General features: G+C 41.1%; 1 protein-coding gene across 1 annotated transcript in view; it reads left to right on the top strand.

Moving 5' to 3' along the window:
• Positions 1–23,244, top strand: part of CPNE4 (copine 4) — a 498,537-nt gene that overhangs the window by 126,040 nt on the left and 349,253 nt on the right. The window contains exon 2 of the mRNA XM_040480191.1: positions 16,790–16,970. Coding sequence (XP_040336125.1) covers positions 16,791–16,970 — 180 coding nt within the window. The 5' untranslated portion in view covers position 16,790. The remainder of the gene's footprint in view (positions 1–16,789; positions 16,971–23,244) is intronic.

Here is a 23,244-nt window from a genome sequence, read left to right as displayed (position 1 = left end):
CAGCCATGTACTGTGTAAATCTGTGTTTGGGGTAGTATTAGTGAGAAGCTTAGTGCAGGGAGAGAGGGAGGGAGGGAGAGAGAAAGGAAGCAAAGTGCTCTCTTGGATAGGATGCTTTGGAGTCTCACGCTGAGGTAATATTTGGTTCTAAGATGATGGAATAGGCCATACTTGCTGCATTTCTAGGCCACCTGGCATTTTGAGGGCCTGGCTGGCTACCTGAGTCTGTATTTCTGATTCTAGAGATCTCTTTATCAGCAGCTGGAGCCACAGATATTAAAGTATCAAACACTCAAGACCTTCTGCCCCTATCAGCCAGGGTAGGAGGCTTCACTCCCAGTGTATCCGGCTCTCAGCTTTTGTTGAACAGTCCTTGGTCCCTACCCACCAGGACCATGACAGCTTATAGTTGTACCTGCCTGTGATAACTGATGTGAGGCATTTGGCCTAAGTGAGCATGCCATTCATGGCATGCTTTTCTTTTTAAATAATAAAATTATTTTTATTTTAAAAATAATAGAATCCCATGGGCATATCAGTAGAGGGACAAAGAAGACTTGAAAGTGTGGTAAAGGGTTACGAGAATAGAGCTGTTTAAAGTGCCTGGAGAGGAGACAGTATGCCCGATGGACAAGGGTAGGAAAAGTCGGTTGGTAATTCTAGGATGGGAAATGTGGACTTGGGCCTGCAGAATTTATGTACCACAGAAGGATGTTGGGCAGGGGAGTGACCAAACTTGAGTTTAACAATTTGGCAAATACCCCTGAAAACCTAGTAGCTGCTGATTGCAATGAGGGATAAATTATAATGAATCCAGGTTGTCTCACTTAAGGTTTGTTTCCTTAGATTCGATTTCATCTTATGTTACTATTACCCCCTCCCACTTTCTTTTCATTGGAGTTTGTCTATTTTTCTTTATCCATGTATTCACTCATTCACTTGCTTATCCATTCATTTATTTAGTATAATCTGTTTTATAAGTATCACCTAGTTATTTTAAAGATAATCTAAGGTTCTCAGTCCTTTGGTAAGGGAAATGTAACTTTTTTATGATTACTAACATATGAAATACGTTGGCCTTATGTATACCATCTGTTAGTTATTTTTAAGTAAAATTTTATGCAAGTGCAACAAACATACAGAAGAGTTCCCATCATAAGTATATAGCTCCGTGAATTGTTACAGAGCAAACACTCCCAAATCAAGATAGAGAATATTTCTGCACTCCAGAAGCCTCTTTTGTATCCCTCTTGTCATTGCCTCTACTAAAGGTAGCTGTTATTCTGATTTCTATCATTATAATGAATTTGGGCCTGTTTTTGAACTCGATATAATTGGGACCAAACAGCATGTACTCTTTTGTGTCTGGCAAATTTTTTTCAACATTGTGTCTAGGAGATTCATCCATGCTGGTGTATATCAAAAGAGGTCCTTCATTTTCATTACTATGTGGTGTCGGGGAACAAGAATTTCCTGTTCCCTTCAAAGGTCCTTCCAGCTGGACTGAGAATCAAATAGACATGAGACAGATTAACAGGAGAAAATCAAATTTAATTTTATATATGCAAGGAATCCACACAGACATGGACGTTCCAAAGACAGGCAAAGTGAGGCATACATATATGTCATCCTGAACTAAAGAGGACAGGGTAGGGGGTGTGGGACTGCACACCTGCGATTTGCAAGGCAGTAAGAGGAGCAGATGTTTGCCTTGCCATACAGATAGGTCATTCAGGTAAAATTCGTCTCTGCTAACAATCCTTATTCTGGAAGAGGCCCCCAATTTAGATCCATCCTTCTATGTAATTAAGGAACAAAAGTTTCTCTTCAGCCTGCAGAGTGTCAGTTGCCTTCAGCTCAAAGTAGGGGCAGCCTATTTTGCCCTCTTGGGGCAGCCTGCTCTTGATCCCTGCAGTGGCATTGTGTCATATGAAAGGACCACAATTTAGTTATCTCCATCCTTTTCTTGGGTCACATGTTATTGCTGTTGTTATTTTCTTTCCCTTTTACAAAAATGCTTATTTATTTATTATGAAAGAGAGAGTGAGTGAGAGAGGAGAAAGAGAGAGAGAGAGGAAGCAGGGGAGAGGCAGAGAGAGAGGAGAGAGAGAATCCCAAGCAGGCTCGGTGTGGAGCCTGACTCAGGGCTCCATTTCATGACTGAGAGCATGACCTGAGCTGAAGTCAGGTGTCAGACACTTAACCAACTGAGCCACCCAGGTGTCCTGAATGTTGTCATTTTCTATTTAGTCATTCAGCATTGGGAAAAAATTCTGTCTAGCCTGGCATTTACCAGCCAACAGGCTAAGTGGAGTGTCATTAATCCTCCTTAATATCCACTCAGTGCTAGCTTCTACCTTTCATTCAAATGTCTGAAGGTGACCTTGATATCTAGTACCTATCTAGAGTTGGTGAACTCAGTTGGTATTTATCTGGAATAGGTTGGCCAGACTGTGGCTGGAGCTCTCTGACTCAGTCAGAAGCTCAGAGTCCATTCTTCCACGAAGTGTGGTATATGAAAGATAATGCCTCCCACATTGCACTGCTTCTTGGGATATTCTTGTATCAGCCCCCAATTACAGTACTTTCCATGGGAAACAAAATATCCCTAAATGCAATATGCCTCTGCTTATTGTCCTTGCCCTTTAACCTCATTTTCCCCAAGTTTTTTTTTTTATGTTTATTTATTTTTGAGAGAGAGAGACAGCAGGAGCAGGGGAGGGGCAGAGAGAGAGAGAGGAAGAGACAAAATCCAAAGCAGGCTGCAGGCTCTGAGCTGTCAGCACAGAGCCCGACGTGGGGCTCGAACTCAAGAACTGTGAGATCATGACCCGAGCTGTAGTCAGGCACTTAACCCACTGGGCCACCCAGATGCCCCTCCCAAAGTTTGTTTTTGTTTTTCTCTTTTGCTAATCATTCATCTTTGAAAGTGTTCCATGAAAAATTTTCTGGGACTAAGTTTGGAAAGCATTTTACATCATACCTACCTCCTTTGTGGAGATTCACAGAGCACATTCACATACTAAAGACTAAAACTTCCTGCTGTAAAGAAACCTACTTTATGTTATAAAATCTTAAATTTGCTTCTTTTGTAAATATCTATTAGTACCTCATACAATAAAACAATAGTTCCATAGCATAGTGCTATGTGGAAAACAGCCAGAAGAAATTCCACCTGGATGTTTTTTCCTTTCTAGTGCTATTGCAAGTTTCTGAGTTTCTCCTTGACTATTTTAATGGAAATACAGCAAAAAGCAAAACAGGCAAATTAATCCATTATAAATATTTACTTATCTATATCCCCATTTGCCTGTGAGCTCCTTGAATGTAGTTACCCCGTCTTTTCATCTTTGTATCTCCCAGTTCCCAGCATGGTTTCCAGCACCTACTTGAAGCGTTCAATAAATATTTTATGAATGAATGAATGAGATATAACATTCTGGGACTGCCAGCATTGAGGAACTCAAGTAGAACTGGAAAGCAACCCCAGATTTTAAGGTGTACAGGAGGCAGAACAACATTACGGAAGAAATCCTGAACTTTGGAGTTGGGGTTTAAAAGAACTCTGGTTGAATCCTGCCTCTTCCACTTTTTAGTAATGTGATCTAGCAATTTACTTAGATTTTCTGAATCTCAGGTTTTTCATCTGTAAAATTAAAATAATATCAAGTTCCCTTTTATAACCATTGAAAGGATTAAAGGTGCTAGTGTGACTGGACGCATTGAGCATTGCGCTGCACATATAAGTATTCAAGAACAGTTGCTATAATCGGTATCGCTGTGGCTGTTATTACTTTATGTGTGGCACTTGTTTCTCTGGTCTGTCTCTGCCCACATCGGAGCCTACAGATTTTCCTGTGCTCAGATTCTTCTCACATTTGGGGACGATTGGAAATCCACAGAACTCTTCAGCTGCCACACACGTGGTATCTATCATATTTCTTCCTCATCTAATAATGTCTCCTCTAAAGCCTTGCCCAGGTTCTTAGACTTGATCAATGTGGCCTCCCCCTCCTGCTGCCAGAGGACCCCTAAAGTTTCTCCATGCTAGCAGAGAGAGTCTTCTCCTTTTCAAATAATTCCAGTGAATATGCATTTCTCACATTGTTATGCAGAAGCTATTCCACCTTGCAGTCTGGTCCTCTGGAAGTTTGGGAAAGAGAGAGAGAGAGAGAGAGAGAGAACAAGAACGAATCTGTGTGTGGTGTGTGTGTGTGTCCATGTGTGTGTGTCCATGTGTGGATGCTGGATGCCATTCCTTCCACATGTGCTGTGGCTTTCCTCTTCCCCAAAGCATCACCCACATGTCCGTGAGGGCTGGTCATATAACCTCTCTCTGAGACAGACATGATGCTATGTTCCACAGTGTCCATCCTTTTAAGCAGTTCTTCTCCACTCCCAAAACCCATGTCCAGTTCACATGCTACTTCTACCTAAATTCTTGTCTCTCCTTTGTTTTTATCTGTAGCTGCTCTAGCAAGGCCATTTGCCACAAAGCTTATGTTCTGCCATTTGGAAACTTTTAGTAGAAACATTATTACACATCAGACTTAAAGGTGATGCCATGTTATTCCTCAAATAAATAAATAAATAAATAAATACAGAGCTACCCTATGACCCAGCAATTACACTACTAGATATTTATTGAAAGGATATAGGTGTGCTATTTCAAAGGGGCGTGTGAACCCCAGTGTTTATAGCAGTGCTATTGACAATAGCCAAAGCTTGGAAAGAGCCCAAATGTCCGTCAATAGATGAATGGATAAAGAAGATGTGGTGTTTATATGCATACACACACACACACACACACACACACACACACACACACACACAATGGAGTATTACTCAGCAATCAAAAGGAATGGAATCTTACCATTTGCAACACTGTGGATAGAACTAGAGTGTATTATGCTAAGCGAAATTAATCAGTCAGAGAAAGACAAATATCATATGACTTCACTCAGATGTGGAATTTAAAATACAAAACAGATGAAAATAAGGGAAAGGAAACAAATAATATGAAAACAGGGAGAGGGACAAAACATAAGAGACTCTTTTTTTTTATTTTATTTTTAATTTTTTAAAATTTACATCCAGGGGCGCCTGGGTGGCGCAGTCGGTTAAGCGTCCGACTTCAGCCAGGTCACGATCTCGCGGTCCGGGAGTTCGAGCCCCACGTCGGGCTCTGGGCTGATGGCTCAGAGCCTGGAGCCTGTTTCCGATTCTGTGTCTCCCTCTCTCTCTGCCCCTCCCCCGTTCATGCTCTGTCTCTCTCTGTCCCAAAAATAAATAAACGTTGAAAAAAAAATTTTTTTTTAAATAATAAAATTTACATCCAAATTAGTATATAGTGCAACAATGATTTCAGGAGTAGATTCCTTAGTGCCCCTTACGCGTTTAGCCTATCCGCCCTCCCACAACCCCTCCAGTAACCCTCAGTTTGTTCTCCATATTTATGAGTCTCTTCTGTTTTGTTCCCTTCCCTGTTTTTATATTATTTTTGCTTCCCTTCCCTTGTGTTATCTGTCTTGTGTCTCAAAGTCCTCATATGAGTGAAGTCATATGATTTGTCTTTCTCTCACTGACTAATTTCACTTAGCATAATACCCTACAGTTCCATTCATGTAGTTGCAAATGGCAAGATTTCATTCTTTTTGATTGCCGAGTAATACTCCATTGTATATATATACGCCACATTTTCTTTATCCATTCATCCATGGATGGACATTTGGGCTCTTTCCATACTTTGGCTATTGTTGATAGTGCTGCTATAAACATGGGGGTGCATGTGTCCTTTCGAAACAGCACACCTGTATCCCGTGGATAAATACCTAGTAGTGCAATTGCTGGGTCATAGGGTAGTTCTATTTTTAGTTTTTTGAGGAAACTCCATACTGTTTTCCAGAGTGGCTATACCAGCTTGCATTCCTATAGAGATTCTTAAATATAGAGAACAAGCTGAGGGTTACTGGAGTGGTCATACATGGGGGGGATGGGCTAAATGGGCAAGGGGCATTAAGGAGGACACTTGTTGGGATGAGCACTGGATGATGTTATATGTAGGGGATGAATCACTGGATTCTACTCCTGAAATCCTTATTGCACCATATGCTCATTAACTTGGGTGTAAATTAAAAAGTAAATTAAAAAAAAATAAAGGTAATGCCACATTAGAAGGAAGTTCTAAGGAGATACCCACCCCAGTATTTTCCTTAAGGTCTGTCCCAGTACCAGCAGAGAAGCCACAAGCTTCCACTTTCCCCTGCGGCTTATGTGGGCGGCAGCCATCATTAATGGTGCACTTTTCCCCCGCAGCCTGTCTTCATGCAGTACCACAGGCAGTCACCACCAGTCGGCTGGAGTGGCAGATGAGGAAAGCCTAGGAGCCAAACTTGGACCTATTAAGTCCTCTTAGTGCCTCTGCATCCAGTCTCCACCACAGAGTGCGCAGCTAGATTCCTCTTATAAAAGAGACCTGTTTTAACGAATTGCTTTAAGGTGAGGTCCTAGACCTTGCCTTTATATTGGGAAGTGTTTTTGAGCAACACCACTTAGCTTTAGTCTTCAGGAGAAACAAAATCTTAAAAAAAAAAGAAAAGAAAGCTATGAACAGGAGTCTAATATGGTGTGTCCAGTACATGTCAATTATGTTAGCCACTAGCCACAGGTGGCTATTTAAGTTTAAATTTAGTTGAAATACAATTAAAAACTCACTTACTCAACTGCACTAGCCAGAGTTGAAGGGCTCATCAGGTATGCTGTATGGGTCAGCATAGATATGAAACATTTCTAAAACTACACATATTGCTGTTAAGCAGAGCTGAATTATAGTTCATGTTCTGTATCCTGAGAGGCATTTCTTTTTTACACTTTGTCATCTACTCAACCCTTTCTTCTTTCCCAAAACACATCATGTTGTCCTTTACCACCTAAGCAATAGCATGTAGATGCTAGGGTGTCATTAAAAGCAGAAGCAAGTCTTAAATGAGAAGGTGTAGGAGCAGATAAGAGATCATAAGTAGATCACTTATCATGCTTTCTCAAGGAAATTGGCTTCTGGCTTTATATGGCGTCTTAGATTCTGCTGTTGAATGTAAAAATAATCTTGCTCCTTTTTCCTTTAAATTTAGCTACATGTATGAGACCAGAAGCCCGAAATCCATTTTGTGAGCCCCTAGCTTCCTGTTAATGTGATATTAATGGAAGAATCCAACCTATGATTATATTAAAAAAGGCAAATAACTGAACAAAATAAGGCTGGGATTTGATCTTTCTACTGGGTAAATTTAGTTGCCTGAGAAACAGGAGGAAATTATTTCAGTGCCAAAATAATAAAGAACATCACTGAATTTGCTCTTTCTCTCTCCTTCAGGAGCTATAGTTGGTATGATAGGAAAAAGAGGGCTCTGACATGGAAGAGATAGTCATTCATACGATTTCCTTTGATATTTTGTTCAAGTTTTACTTGTAAAAGTCTCTATCAGCCTTTATAATTATCCAGTTAAATTTATACATCCAGTTCTTCTCCCAAAAATGGGTGACATTTGAATGCTATAAAATTAATATGAATGTGATGCGATGGACATAATTGCTTTCTAGAAAACTCTCATCTTTATGACTCACTGTTAGAGACAAAAATGTGAGCCTGGAAGTTCCTAGAACATCGATATATCTGATTCCTTATGCACATTTCCTCAAGAAAGCTGTTTTTCAGGAAATAGCATCTCTGCTGAATTTTTTCTTTTAGTCTGTCTGTTTTCTCAAATTAGAAAGCTCAGGAAATGACTGAAATAATAATTTATTGCCCTTGAGTGATTTGGCATAGTATATTCTCGAAAAACATTCATGTACACATAGTGTGATTTTGAATCTTATTCATTCGAACCATGGCCTTTTGTGGTTCACATGGTTTTATCTCTGGGTTTGCTGGGCGTGTTAGCTCCACCATCTGTAACCCAGCAAATGCTCAGGGTTTGAAATCCTCAGAGTGGGGACACTGGATTCCCAGACCTCTCAACTTGCTGATGAGGCTACTGAAACACAGTTGCAAAAATGACTTGAGCTGCCTGAAAGTAAGGGGAAAAAGAAAAGTGAATTTCTAAACACTACTAGAGCACAAGCTCATTAATGCACACACTGTGCCGTAGAGATTTGTTAAGATTGAAACAGGGTTGAAGTTTGCCTTTGCATCATCTAGAAAGAAAGTAATTGTTAAGCAAATTAAGAATGTAAATCATTTTATAAGAAATGGTCAAATACACAGGTTTGGGAGTCCATTAGACCCAGGCTTAATTCCTGGCTCTGTCACTTACCAGCTATGACATTGGGGCAGGTTACTTAACTACCACCGTGAATCTCATTTTTTACATCTATGGCACAGGGCTTACAATTCTTTTTTTTTTTAAATATGTGAAATTTATTGTCAAATTGGTTTCCATACAACACCCAGTGCTCATCCCAAAAGATGCCCTCTTCAATACCCATCACCCACCCTCCCCTCCCTCCTACCCCCCATCAGCCCTCAGTTTGTTCTCATTTTTTAAGAGTCTCTCATGCTTTGGCTCTCTCCCACTCTAACCTTTTTTTTTTTATCCTTCCCCTCCCCCATGGGTTCCTGTTAAGTTTCTCAGGATCCACATAAGAGTGAAAACATATATTATCTGTCTTTCTCTGTATGGCTTATTTCACTTAGCATCACACTCTCCATTTCTGTCCACGTTGCTACAAAGGGCCATATTTCATTCTTTCTCATTGCCACGTAGTACTCCATTGTGTATACAAACCACAATTTCTTTATCCATTCGTCAGTTGATGGACGTTTAGGCTCTTTCCATAACCTGGCTGTTGTTGAGAGTGCTGCTATAAACATTGGCATACAAGTAGGGCTTACAATTCTTATCTCAAGAGATTGTTTCAAGGATTAAATGCAACAGTATATGTATAGTTGGTTATTAGCATAGTTAGCATTAGTGGCTAGGGAGGCAAGTTCTTTTTAAAAGAGATTTATAGAGAATCATATGCTTGATGAGGACAGAAAGTATAAATATTCACAGCTTTTCTCCCTTTCCCACCCTCTTGGGAAGATTCAGTGTTTGCGCTGCCAAAGGGGGAGCTGACAGGGTAAGTAATGATTAAAGTTGTGAGAGGAGAGAAACCTAGAGGGCAGATTAATTTACAAAATAAAGACTCTCTATGAAAGAAATTTTTAAAAAAGGATCTAAAAGCCCGGGAGACTGAGAGAGAAGGGTGCTGCAGGTTTTATGGGGTGGACAAAAACAGGGTGGGGGGCGGCTGCAGTCAGACAGACATTCAGGGGAACCAGGTGTGTCAAGAAAATGTTGGGAAGCGTTGTATGCTTTTTTTTTGGAAAGTCTACTTAAGTAGCTGTCCCATAGGGGAGGCAAGCATGGCAGAGTGGGTAAGGGCCCAAATTCTGGCCCTGGAGTTCTGGGTTCAAATCCTTGTCCTTACTCTGTGCCTGGTTAGCCAAGTGCAATTGTTGCACTTCTGTGAGCTGTGGTCCTGTCCTGGGAAATGGGTGTCCTACCAACACCTACCATGGGATTCTCTTGAGGATCAGGTGAGGGATTCTCCTGGGGATCTGACGACTTAATGTCCAGTGCCTGTCAGATATAGAAGAGCTTGATAAATGTTACCTGAACTTCCTGGTATAATTTCTAGAAAGTACAATTTGCATCTATTGAATGCTCAGTGTAGACTAGGCACTCTTCTGAGGAATTTATGTGGATTCATTCATTTAAAGCTCAAGACAACTCTACAAGATAGGGACTATGATTATCCCATTTTCCACATTATAAAACTGAGGTAGAGAGGATTCTAGTAATTTGCCCAGAGTCATACAAGTGAGTAATACTTGTATTAGCCTCAAATGCTCTCTCTAATGCTTCATCCACACTCTTATCCTCTATGCCTTTCTGCAGCTCCTTTGTGGGTGTCCGATCTTAAGATAAACAACCCCTGGAACAGTTTGTCTCATTTTATAAATGCTGAATTTATATTCAAAAACCTTGCTACTCAAAGTGTGGTCCAAAAGCCAGTAAGATCAGTGACAGAATCAGAAGCAGAATCGGAGGCCCCACCACAGACTCTTGAAACAGGAACTATGTTTTAACAAGCTCCCCGTGATTTATGATCATGATTTATGATCATGTTAAAGTCTGAAAAGTGCTGCTCCAGAATATGAACCCTTGGGCAGATGGACTGGCTTAGTGCTTGCCACCTAAGAGCAGATTTATTCTTTTTTTTTTTTTTTTTTTAAGATTTTATTTTTAAGTAATCTTTACACCCAGTGTGGGGCTTGAATTTACAACCCTGAGATCAGGAGTAGCATGCTCCACTGACTGAGGCAGCCAGGTGCCCCGAGTAGATTTACTCTTGATCTAAAAGTATACCAAGGAATATTGAATACGAAATAAATTGATGAGTCCTAGTGGAGTAGCATCTGGTTTATCTTCAGCTGAGTGAATGAATGCCTGCTGCCTCCAGCATCCAGCACAGTGCCAGGCACGTAGCAGAAACCTCATACATATTTCTTGAATCAAGATGGAAATGTTGTGCGATAGAGATATCCAGCACACCAGCCTTCCCTGGATGTGCTGTGACATTTAAAAAGGCCAAGTAATGCCAAAGCAAGCAGAACAGTGATTATGCACTTATTCTTAACACAGTTTTAAGACAAGCTCTGCTCAGTTGGTTCCCCTGTGAACTCAAGCTGATTCTCTTCCCTCTTGAGCTCTCTATTGTCTTGGCGTTATTTGCAACTCATTCAGAACCTAATTAAGTTTCAGGATCAGTTTGTCCTGTTAGAGTGTGTGGATATGCTGAAGTGGTGGTTTTTTTTTTCTTTTTAATATAACTTAAATTATCTGAGTGAAAGGACAATTATAATTTGCTTCTAAAATTGGCCAAAAGTCAGCTTTCATCAAAATAATTCTCAGCAGACATTAGTCTCTGTAAAACCAAGGTATTGTACGAAAGGCAACAAAGAGGATTTAAACAGGCCTCGGAAAATGTATTGATAATCTGGTCATATTAATCCTGTTCTCTAACAGAGTGTGAAATTAGTTGTTTACTTCACTTATCTGTGTCTGGAGGTAGCTGATCACTCGTTGACAGAGCCATATTTTGTGATCACCTTTCAGCAGTGAGCTTCTGCTGGGCCAAAGCCAAGCAATTCGACTTCACTGTCTATGTAGCACCTCCAAAGTCAAGGTCAGGACTGTTGTTCTCTGGGCAGCCAGAGGAACTCATGAACTCCAGTATATCTGCTCAGGGCTTTCATTTGTGCATGGACATGAAGGTAAGCCAGGACGCTAGGTATAATTGTGAAAGGTTAGGAGTTTTATCTTCAGTATCTTTACATCTTACCTAAATGCTATCTTCCACTCCCCATCTGAATTGAAGGTTTGTATTGGTTTCATCATCAGTCTACAAATATTATCAAGATGAACATTATTGGGGATACAGTAAACTGTAAGAATAGTCTCTGACCTAAAGGAGTTTTTACACACACACACACACACACACACACACACACACACACACACACACCAGAGATTAACCAGTGAGGTGAAATAGACCCTGTTGATATTCTGCCCAGATCCCTTTATCAGTTTAGTGGATCCATCCCCCAGTGGTGGTGAGTGTTGGCTGTTAATGGATCACAGCTGCCTCTTTTCTGAAGCATTGACTACTCTTAGCCAGTGGGGATAGGGACCAAAACTAAGAGGTTATGCTTTCTCTACCCTGGCATGACTGACTTATATGGGATTATATAAGAGGCCAGACCTCTTTCCATGAGGTGGACAAACCCATGTTATAATCCATGCTAGAGAGCCCCCCATTGGAACCATGCTTCAGCGGTTGGACCTCTACTGAGGCGACTTCCTTGCTTCCTTCACTTCCTTTCTATTCTCTGCTCAGTTAATCAGGTACATCTGAATCCCTGTTTCAGTCTCTGCCTCTACTATGCCCAACTTAAAACTTGTAGGAAATTAATACTACCCATAAAACTGGTAGAACAAAAGGAGGAAACAGTACTACCAAAGTGCAGTGAGAGCTATAACCTTGGAGATAGAATTGCCTGACAGGACCAGGGTCATTCTGGGAATTTCCACTGCTAAGGAACAGGGTAGGAGTTAGGAAGAAATATTCTCTCCCTCCCTTCCCTGGGTCTACATCCCTTTAGTCAAACCCAACAGGTGTCTTAAGTCTATAGGAACTGCTGTCACAAAGCACCATAGACTTGGTGGCTTATGAACAACAGAAATTTGGGGCGCCTGGGTGGCACAGTCGGTTAAGCGTCCGACTTCAGCCAGGTCACGATCTCGCGGTCCGTGAGTTCGAGCCCCGCATCGGGCTCTGGGCTGATGGCTCAGAGCCTGGAGCCTGTTTCCGATTCTGTGTCTCCCTCTCTCTCTGCCCCTCCCCTGTTCGTGCTCTGTCTCTCTCTGTCCCAAAAATAAATGAACAACAGAAATTTATTTCTCACAGTTTTGGAGTCTGCAAGTTCAAGATCAGGGTGGGCTTCAAGAACAGCATGCAGGTGAGGGTTCTCTCCTGCATCACATACTTCTCATTGTATCCTCATGTAGTGGGCCTAGGACACTCTATGGGATCTCTTTTTTAGGAGCACTAATCTCATTCATAAGGGCTCCACTCTCATGACCTAATCACCCCAAAGTCCCCACCTACTAATACTATCACCTTTGGGGGGTTAGGATTTCAGTGTCTGAATTTGGGGAAGGGGGTGGGTGGACACAAACATTCAGACCATATCAACAGGAAAGTAGCCAGCAATGAGCTGGCAGTCAATACAAGTCAGTGTCTGAGATCCCTAAGTAAGAGAAAAAGGGAGACGAATCAAAGAGGAAGGAAGAAATAGGTAATGACCAGCATAGCAGCCTTGGACAATCACAAACTTTTTTCTGTCCTTCATTCCAACCATCACATTGGCACCAGATTGATCTTTATCAAATGCTTATTACATCATGTTCATTTTCTGAGCTTTAAATCCTCCAAGTGTTTCCCATTGCCTAAAGGAATGATCCATAAAATTTCTGGATCATGTACCCCATTGATTAAAAAAAATTTCTAACCATGTGCCCTGGTTCATTTGTGTATTCATTTGTAAACTATTTAATTTCCTATCATCTAATAAATAGCTCTGAGTACTATGTAGGATATATCATTAATGATTATATGCATAAATTATGTATATATTTCAAGAAGATTTCTTAATAACTAAAAAAACTGTGGACAGTTTTTGGCACCTGCAACTGGATTGATTTTTGATTTTTTAGAAAGAGAGAGCACGCACGCAAGTACAGGAGAGGGGTAGAGGGAGTGAGAGAATCTTAAAAGGGATCCATGCTCAGCACGGAGCCCTGCTGAAGCTGACACAGGGGTCAATCCCATGACCCTGGGATCATGACCTGAGCCAAAATTAAGAGTTGGATACTCAACCCACTGAGCCACGCGGGTGCCCCACATATTGTTACCATTGTTTTACTACCTGCCTTGTGAATGTATGAGAGTTACTGGTTAATGTATTTGAATACTCAGACAAACTACTGATTTGAAGGTGGCTGTATGAATAGGTGGAGAGTGCTATGCCCAGAAGGTGTGGGCTACAAAGACAGAATGCATTTAAGGTGGTTAGTAGAACTTTGATCTTAAAGTAACAGTGGGAATCCTAAAAGAGTTTCAGTTGGCAGTGGGAAAATGAATAATTTAATACTGAGAGCAGTCAGATTACAATAATAGCTCTACTTTTGGAGCACCTACTGTATACCTGGCATTATGCTAATCACTTTACATACATTATTTCATCTGCTTATAGCAACTCTTCAGAGTAGGTATTAAGTACCCTGCTCATGGTCACACACTTAGTTAGCAGAGAAGCCAGAATTTGAACCTGGAAGGAACTACATGTCTCTTTGATAGAATCTTTTTTTCCATTATACCTCATGATTAAGACTAGACATTAGAGAAGATGTCTCATTCTGTACAAAAAGCTTGTGTTCTATATAAAGGAGTCAGTGGGTCAAGAAAGTGGATGGATGAAAGGGGCCAAGCTGAAAAGGCTATACACTCTATGATTCTAACTGTATGGCATTCTGGGAAAAGGCAAAACTATGGAGACAGTAAAAAGATCAGTGGTTGCCAAGGGTTAGCAGGGAGGCAGGAATGGATAGAGAGAGCACAGAGGATTTTTAGGGCAGTGAAACTACTCTGTATGATACTATAATGGTAGGTCCATGCCATTATATATTTGTCTAAACCCATAGAATATGCAACATGAAGAGTGAACTCTAATGTCAACTATGGACTCTGGATGATAATGATGAGGCAATGTAGGTTCCTCAGTTGTAACAGATACACTTTGTGAGGTGGGGCACTTTGATGAGGAGAAGGATACGCAGGTGGGGGCAGAGGGGATATAGGAAATCTTTGTACCTTCTTCTCAGTTTTGCTGTGAATCAAAAAATAAATTGTTCGGAAAAATGAATTATTTAAGAAAAATAAAATAAAACAAGAAAAAGAGAAAGAAAAGAGATGGACACAGGCATGAGTCTACAAGGACAGGGGCTGTTAGAAGAGATAATACCTCCCAGAGATAGGAAAGACCACTTACCAGCTAAAGGTATTACGAGTAGTAAAAACAGCTCTGGGTTAGGGGATAGAAAACTGGCATTTTGGCCCCAGTTCTGTGATTAGAATAACTGTGTGACATGGGTAAGGTGCCAGTTCTTTCTGAGATTGAATTTTCTTATATGTAAAAAAGAATGTCCACAAATCCTTGTTAATGTTCAGTATGGTTGAACATAGAGCAACTCTTGTCCTCAAGCTGATCCCATAACAGATACTACAACAGAACTGTAATTCTTCCCCAACTGTAAATTCTCCTTACCTGATATTTAAGAGTGGAGCTTGGAAAACATTTTCTAAAGAGGGCCAGATGGTAAATATTTTAGGCTTTGCAGGCCATGTAGTCTCTGTTGCAACTACTCAACTCTGAAAGCAACCACACACTATATGTAAATGAATGAGCTTGCCTGTGTTCCAATAAATCTTTATTTACTCAAACAAATGGTCAAGCCACATTTGACGCAGAAGACATAGTTTGTCCTTTCCTGTTCAAGGACATGACTTTGTGGCAGTCAATACACTTTCCCTTCAGTATATATAGGGGAAAACCAATGTTCGTAATAATTAGATAAATAGGGCACTGGAGAGTTGGAAGTGGAAGGAAGGAAGGAAGGAAAAGAAAAAAGAAAAGAAGAGAAAAGAAAAGAAAAGAAAAGAAAGAAAGAAAGAAAGAAAGAAAGAAAGAAAGAAAGAAAAGAAAAAGAAAAAGAAAAGAACAGAACAATGGAGGGAGGCAGGAGAAGAGAGAGAAAATGAAAAAGAAGGAAGGAAGGAAAATGGAAGAAGGATGGAGGGCAAGAGTGGAGAACTTTGTAAAAGAGCATTGGGAGAGAAGATTGGGTGTATCTGCCCTGAGGGTGGGGCATTGTCAGATTGGAAAAGGCTTGGCTTTGGCATGGAGCTAGCAGCTAAGTTTGGAGAGACTAGCTGGGGCATGCACGTGTGTGTGTGTGTGTGTGTGTGTGTCTGCATGTGTTTGTGTGTGGTGTGTAATACTAAGGCACACTCATCACCTTGTGAAAGAGGTGGCATGGTGTATTTGAACCTAGTATGGTTCCGCATACCAAGGGGAAACTCACTGAATATTTGTGGAAAAGGGAAGGAGAGGAGGGATTGCCCTCATTTTATAGATGAAGAAATTCCGAGCCAGGGCCCTGACGCTGTGTGAGGTTGAGGAAGTCATTGCTGTTTTCCTAAGGAATCTGCAAGGAAACAGAATTCAAAGAGAAGGACATTGAATTTCACTCCTGAGAGAAGCTTCCAATATCTTCACAGGTCCAATCCTCCTCAGAGAAGGTGGAAAGTGTTGGTGGCTTCTGGGGGATTCCCGGTAGCCCAGGCCTCCATGAGGCCAAGTGTTACCATAAAGGTTATCCTGTGGAGATGGGAGAGGGGCCTGCAGTGCTTATATTGGCTCCTTTTGCCGTGAGTTCAGAATCAGAGGCTGTGCTACTCCTATCTCACAGTCTCCCTCTTACTTTCTTCCTTTTGATTCTGAATTCCAATGTGGCGGGTAAGAGGGATGAAAGCTGAGGAGAGACTTCTGCACTTGGAGCACAGAATCAGATTCTGGGCCTCTCTCCTGGAGCTGGCTGGCTATCTTGAGAAGATGGGCCAGGGTTTAGGAAAGGGAAATTTGGACTGTGTCTCAGGGAGGATGATATCCTCTCTGTGCCATCACGTAGAAGAAGGAGACCTGGATTTTTAGGGAGTCTTAGAAACTTGGAATGTGATTAAATTGATTAGCCAGCAAATCTGTAAAATTTCACACAAGCCACGCACTTAATATAGAGCTGGATTACGGTTTGCACTAATTCATAAATTTTGTTTCACAAGCTAAAAATTTTGCTATGCAAATGTATGCAAATCATATAGAAAAATAACGTTGTTAGCCAAGTGTACCAGCACCTGTTGGGGTTTTTCTCTGTTTCTTTGGTTTTGTTTGTTTGTTTGTTTCATTGGAACTGTGCCACTGGGGTGAAAAGCAAGGTAATAAATACATTCAATATTGGAACTTGTGTATTGAACAAGATTCTGAAAGATGATTGGAAGGCTTTCTCCTTTAACAAATACTGTGGTGATTGGCATGTCTTTTTTCCTCTTTTTCTTCCTAAAACAGAATGAAGAAGATGAGCAACATTTATGAGTCGGCTGCCAATACGCTGGGAATCTTTAACAGCCCCTGCCTGACCAAAGTTGAGCTGCGTGTGGCGTGCAAAGGCATTTCCGACAGAGATGCTCTTTCCAAACCAGACCCCTGTGTCATCCTCAAGATGCAATCCCACGGGCAGTGGTTTGAGGTAGGCATGTCCAAGGCAATGGACTGGAGGGTTGATTCAGAAATGTTTTTGCATTTCCTTTCTTCAGGTGGTTTATTTTGATGAGATAGAAAATTCTTGAAATGAATACAATCATATTTCTGCTTGCATTGTGATGCTTTGACGCGACTGCTTTAATGCTGTGGATATTTTGACATTTACCCTTAATCTTTGTGTTCATTGTAGACTTAGTGACCCTTGGGGAAGAGCAGGGAGGAGTGCCTGACAGAAGCCACATGACATAACATTTATTTTTTGGAGCGAAAACTTAATATTATCTACATTTTATTGGATACTCACCAAGGGTCAGGCACTGTTCCAAGTGCTTTACGTAAAAATAACTAATTTGGTCCTCACAACAATCCTGTGAGGAAACAGATGAGGAAACACACAAAGGTTAAGGATGTGCCCAAGATCATTCAGCTTGTAAGTGGAAAATCTGATACTTACAACCAGGCTGCTGGGCTCCAGAGCCTGAGCTCTTTCTTGCTATTTTATACTGATGGTGGGTACCAGTGTGGTCTTTGGTGGTTTGTGTGGCAACACTGCAGGTTGAATTCTGCAGTTGGGTTTGTTAATTGATTTAAAAGTTGAAACAGATTGGATGAGGACTCTTTTTTTTAATGTTTATTAATTTTTGAGGGGGGGAGGGAGGGAGAGAATGAGCAGGGGAGGGGCAGAGAGAGGGAGACAGAGGATCCTCAGAAGGGCTCCAACTCAGGAACCGTGAGATCATGACCTGAGCTAAAGTCAGATGCTTAATTGACTGAGCCACCCAGATGCCCCTAATGAGAGCTATTTTTTAAGTTCTATTTTGGTTTGGTTTTCCTTTTTTCTAAGTACCTGGTCTGAGGAGGCAATGTCTTTTTTTTTTTTTAATTTTTTTAATGCTCTCTTATTTTTGAGAGAGAGAGACACACACACAGTATGTGAGTGGGGGAGGGGCAGAGAGAGAGACACAGAATCTGAAGCAGGCTCCAGGCTCTGAGCTGTCAGTACAGAACCTGACACGGGGCTTGAACGCACAAACCGTGTTTTAAGTTGCACACTTAACTGACTGAGCCACCCAGGCGCCCCTGAGTAAGCAATGTTTTAAAGATCTGGTGTGAGGTGAATAGTGGGATGGAGAGGAGGGGTGAGAGTTGGAGAGATACAGCAGAGGGAGCAGTAATTATCATCTCTAAGGGAACCAGGTACGCCGTGGAATTTGGAGAAGGGGTTTGAAGCCATGCTGAGCAGAGCAGTGGTAGAGGTTACTATCACCTTTGGGTCCATTACAACAAACTCCTCCAGTCTTCAGTACTTCTTCCAACTATTTGCAAATAGCTGGAAGATGTTGTTCCAGGAGGTAAAAGCTTCCATTGCACAGAAGAAAGAGGGCTAAAGCAGCCTGTTTGCTTATTCTTACATATGTGATAAAAGCCACTTCTCTGAAGGGGAGGTTTGGTCGGGGTGAGTGAGCACATGGACTTCAGGTGGAGGCATCTTGCCTGGAGGAATGCAGGACAGATGAGCAGTCTGGGGGTCTTGGACTTAAGACTTCTCCAGTGCTTATATTGTAAACGTAAAATAGCGTTCATAGGTCTCTTAATGTGTAATGTGTTTTTTTCCTTTCTAAATAGTCTCATTGACTCTGTTGATGGGTTTTATGGTTTTTAACTTTTTATTTAACAAAATGAAATGGCAGCCTGCATTAGGGAAAACATTACTCTTTGAAAATGAGAGGAAAGAAATTAGAAAGAAATTCATCTCCTAATGCCCCCTTTACATAAGACAACTATTATTTGTATATATGTCTTTTCCTTCTGGCATTCATATTCTTACATGATTCTTGTGCATGTAAAATTTTCTTTCCTCATTTTATTACCTAGTAGTATATATTTTTCTATATTGCTGTAATATTAATCATTACAATTTTTAAAGTTGCATAGTATCCCATCACATGACTTTACTTAGTAATTTTCCTGTTTTTTTTCCACTTTGAAGTTGCTTCCAAAAATACCCTATTTCAGGGGCACCTGGGTGGCTCAGTCGGTTGGGCGTCCGACTTTGGCTCAGGTAATGATCTCACGGCCCGTGCGTTTGAGCCCCACTTCAGGCTCTGTGCTGTCAGTTCGGAGCCTGGAGCCTGCTTCGGATTCTGTGTCTCCCTCTCTCTCTCTGCCCCTCCCCCACTCACGCTCTGTCTCTATCAAAAAATGAATAAACGTTAAAAAAAATAAAAAAACAAAAATACCCTATTTTAAACTGTAATGAGTATCTTTGTGCATAATGCTGTTCCCTACTTTTCCATGAGTTCCTAGGAGAGATTGTCCGAGTGGAATTACTGGTACAAAGATAGGAAACTTTGGGGGCTATGATACGTATTGCCACATTGCTTTTCCAGAGTGCTGTATTACAGTGTTACTCAAAGTATGGTCTGCACACAGCTACCAGCTCACAAACTCTGTTACCAGTGCGCAGATAAGAAACTTGTGCCACAGTGTAAATTGATTCCCTGCTTCCTTCATCTAAACAGTCTTACTCTTTAAAAACAATAATGTCAGCTGATCTTCCAGCATACAGAGCAATAGGCTGATTTATAATCTGGCACTTTGAGAAACACTTCTGTAATCTAGTTTATACTCTTAACAGTATGCATTCAGGATACAGTCAGAACAACAGAGCCCATGCTAGGTAGCTAATAAAGGATTTAATTCAGGTACCTAGTAATAAAGGAGTTGGAAATGCTGAGAAACTAAATAGGGACAGTGAGGGAATGCAGGCATCAATGACAGGAACCTGTTACTTTGCTTAGGGTGGGCCAGTAGTGTGCTGAGGCCATCTTGTATAGGTTTGTGAAAGCTGACTCTTACGTATTCGGGAACTTTGCACGCAGTTGTGGTGTTGGTATTTAGACCACAGACTTGGCAGATATTTCAGATCAGGGCTCGGCTCCCACTCAGAGCCATTTGGCAAACATTTATCAGCACACCACTGGGCCAGAGGGGCCAGAGGGGGAGGTGGGAGTACTGGAAACAAACAGCTATCTAGCAGAAGCTGGAAGGAAGGAAGGCCTGTCTGGTGGGAGCCAGGAAGATAGAGGAGATGTGGATAGTGCTGGAAATGCTGCCTGAAAGGGAGGTGAGGGTACCCTGGTATCTGCCTGCCTTTTGCTCTCATGTATCTCACTGTGCCTTCCACTGACCAAACCTTGATAGAAGCCCATTGACAAGGTTTTCAGGGAAAGAGTACAGAGTGCACTTGAGAGCAAAGATGTACATGGCCAGCACATAAACCTTCGACAACTCACAGTAACTTGGATCATCATTCCCTGTCTCATCAAGTAATGCATGTTTGTTTAACGCTAACAACTACTTTTCAGTACAAATTCAGCAAGTGGTCTTATGCTAGGAGTTAGAAGCACACCTATGCTACAAGTTAAAAGCATCTGACAGTCTATTTAAACCATGTAGCGACTACTATCCTTGCTTAGTGAAGGCTAGCAAACATGGACACTGGGATAAGATTTATTGATGCATTTACCTGTGTCTACCCCCTACAGTACATCTGGATTTGCAGAGAGATTTCCATGTACACTGTTAGAGAACTGAGAGAAATCCTTGCAGAATAGAATTCTTGCTGGCTGTGTGCATGTCTTTTTTTTGTGGGGAAATCTGGTAATTGATTAAGTGGAGAAAAAAACAGAGGCTAAGCTGATTTGCATAATGAAGAGATTGTTGGGGGGGATGTGACAAGGTGAGAGAGAGAGAAAAGCAAGGGGAGCATATCTTCCAGAGGGAATTTTAAAGTTTGGCTAAGGGGCGCCTGGTGGTTCCGTTGGTTGAGCAATTGACTTCAGCTCAGGTCATGATCTCGTGATTCACGGGTTTGAGCCCCAGGTCGGGCTCTGTGCTGACAGCTCAGAGCCTGGAGCCTGCTTCTGTTCTGTATCTCCCCCTTTCTACTCCTTCCCTGCTTGTGCTCTGTCTCTCTCTAAAATAAATAAACATTAAAAAATAAAAAAATAAATAAATAAAGTTTGACTAAAGAGGCTCTCCAGTCAGCACTGTCCACTGGAACTTGCTGCAGTGATAGAAATGTTCCCCATCTGTTGTGTCGGACAAGGTAGTCATTACCACATGTGGCTACAAGCACCTGAAAGGTGGATAATGTAACTGAAGAACTAAAATTTTAAAATATTTAATTTTAATTAATTTAAGAGTAATTGTAAGTAGTATGGTTCCAGAATCTTTTGGTGTGCTAGAGAATTTGGCTGGGTGGGTGGGGAAGAGGAGAGTTTGTAAAAATGTTAGAGTAGGCTCTTAATTTTACAACTTCACTGGGTTTGGGGAGATGTAACTAGAGTTTTGACATTTCTTTTTTATTGTGATTGCTGGCCTCTGCTTTTCATAATGGAACTGCAGCAGGGAAAGGGCCCCGTTTTGCCCTGGTTCACAGCTCAGGTTACTACTGCAGTAGTTAGAACTGCTTTCAGATGGCCCTCCCATATGGAAGCAAACTGTTTGCTCTTTTAATATGCTGTAGCTTGTTAGCCCTGGAAAAAGAACATTGGCCTCTAAAGTGATCATGACACTGTAAACCTGATTTTTAGACTCAAAAAGACCTACAGTCTGACCTCCTGTGCTGTTAATAGTATTAAGGGTCAATGAGGATAAATCTATGTCTTTGAAATATTGGAAATCAATTGTACTGAAATGCACAAGGGACGGTTGCTCTTTGGAGATGCACGGAGTTTGGAATGAATATCTGAGGACTGAAAAAAGAGAGAGGATGCTTTTGTTTCCTCCCAGAATATGGAGATGGGATGGTATTCTTGTTGGGTGAAACTTTCAGCATATCTTCAATGGCCATGATTATAAGTCTTAGAAAAGAAGGAAAAAAAAAAAACTTGTTAGTTGGATGTACATTCCAAACTGAGAATTTCCGAGTTACCATTTAATTTCCCTAATTTAGAATCATACTCATTAAAAAAAAAAATCCTCCCTGCACTCACACCTAGCCAAAAGGGGCAACAGTATATGGTGCAGTTCAGTGTAATGATATTTAGACCATATTCCATTATCCAATGAAGAGTGGAAATAATTTCCTCCTGCCTTCTGGTGAGTACTGATGTGTTCACTAACTTTTGGAACCAGGCAACATATCCAAGTGGGAAAAATTAATACTTCTCAGGGATTCAAAAGACAAGGGCCCTTGTGAACTAAAGACTTGTATTCAGTTTCCTAGAGCATATGCTGTATCCCTTGGGTACACTGGATATTCTCCATGAAGCAGAGCTAAGCCCGCAGTGCCATGGCCCTTGGCAGAAATCCTATAAGTGGCATGTACTTGTCCTTATTGGAAAAAGCCAAATTATTCCCACATTGCCAGGATGTTGCTCTAATCACCTTTAATTCCATTTTTACATTTAATTTTAATACACAGTGTTTGAGTTTCTCTATAGGAAGCTCTAAGTAATTCTGAGAACTAATTACCCTTGGATCAATTCCATTATGAAAACATGTTATGATGAATCATGTGCTTTGGTGGATTGTTGATAATAATAATAATTGTTAGTAGCAATTAGTGTGGTTATCTAATAATTATCAGTGCACCCTGATGCAAGATTATTATTGTTTATAATAATATATCCATATAGCACTTTATATTCACAAACGCCATCTACTTACATTATTTCATTTGCTTCTTATAATAGCCTCATGAGAAGGTGTTACAGACATTGAAATTCTAGTACGTATGGGTATCATGATAGAACCTGGTTTGTATCCTCAAAGACCTCAGAGTCTAGTAGAAGAACTCTGTCTTAGAGAGGGAGGGCTGGAGGCTAGGAAGATTATGTGACTTTGAGGAAGAGGGCTCAAAACAAGGTCCGGACTTAAATTAACTCTTCCTTCCCCTGAATGTGCAGTGGGTAGATATTTTACGGCGTCTCAGCCTATCTATAACCAGTGTGGTGGGTGGACCTACACTTGTGGTTCTTAAGATTGCAAGATGTCTTACAGCAATAACCATCAGGGAGCTTTGAAAAAATAAAGGTTTGTTGCTTACAGGACCTAGAAATTAGATAGAACACCTGGGGCTACTCAGCAAGGTCTTGGGTAGGATGAGAGAGAGGGAGTGTGCACATGAGCCTGGGGTTCTGTTTTTATTGGGTTGAGCATGGGGGCCTAGGGTTTTGCAGGCCCACTCTTTGTTGATGAATTTAAAACGTAAGAGGAAATTCAAAGTGCAGGAAGAGAAAAAAAAACAAGGG

Source organism: Herpailurus yagouaroundi, unplaced genomic scaffold (assembly GCF_014898765.1).
Source record: "Herpailurus yagouaroundi ecotype Mexico unplaced genomic scaffold, PumYag 159, whole genome shotgun sequence".
Taxonomy (NCBI): domain Eukaryota; kingdom Metazoa; phylum Chordata; class Mammalia; order Carnivora; family Felidae; genus Herpailurus; species Herpailurus yagouaroundi.
This window is presented reverse-complemented; position numbering and strand designations above follow the sequence as displayed.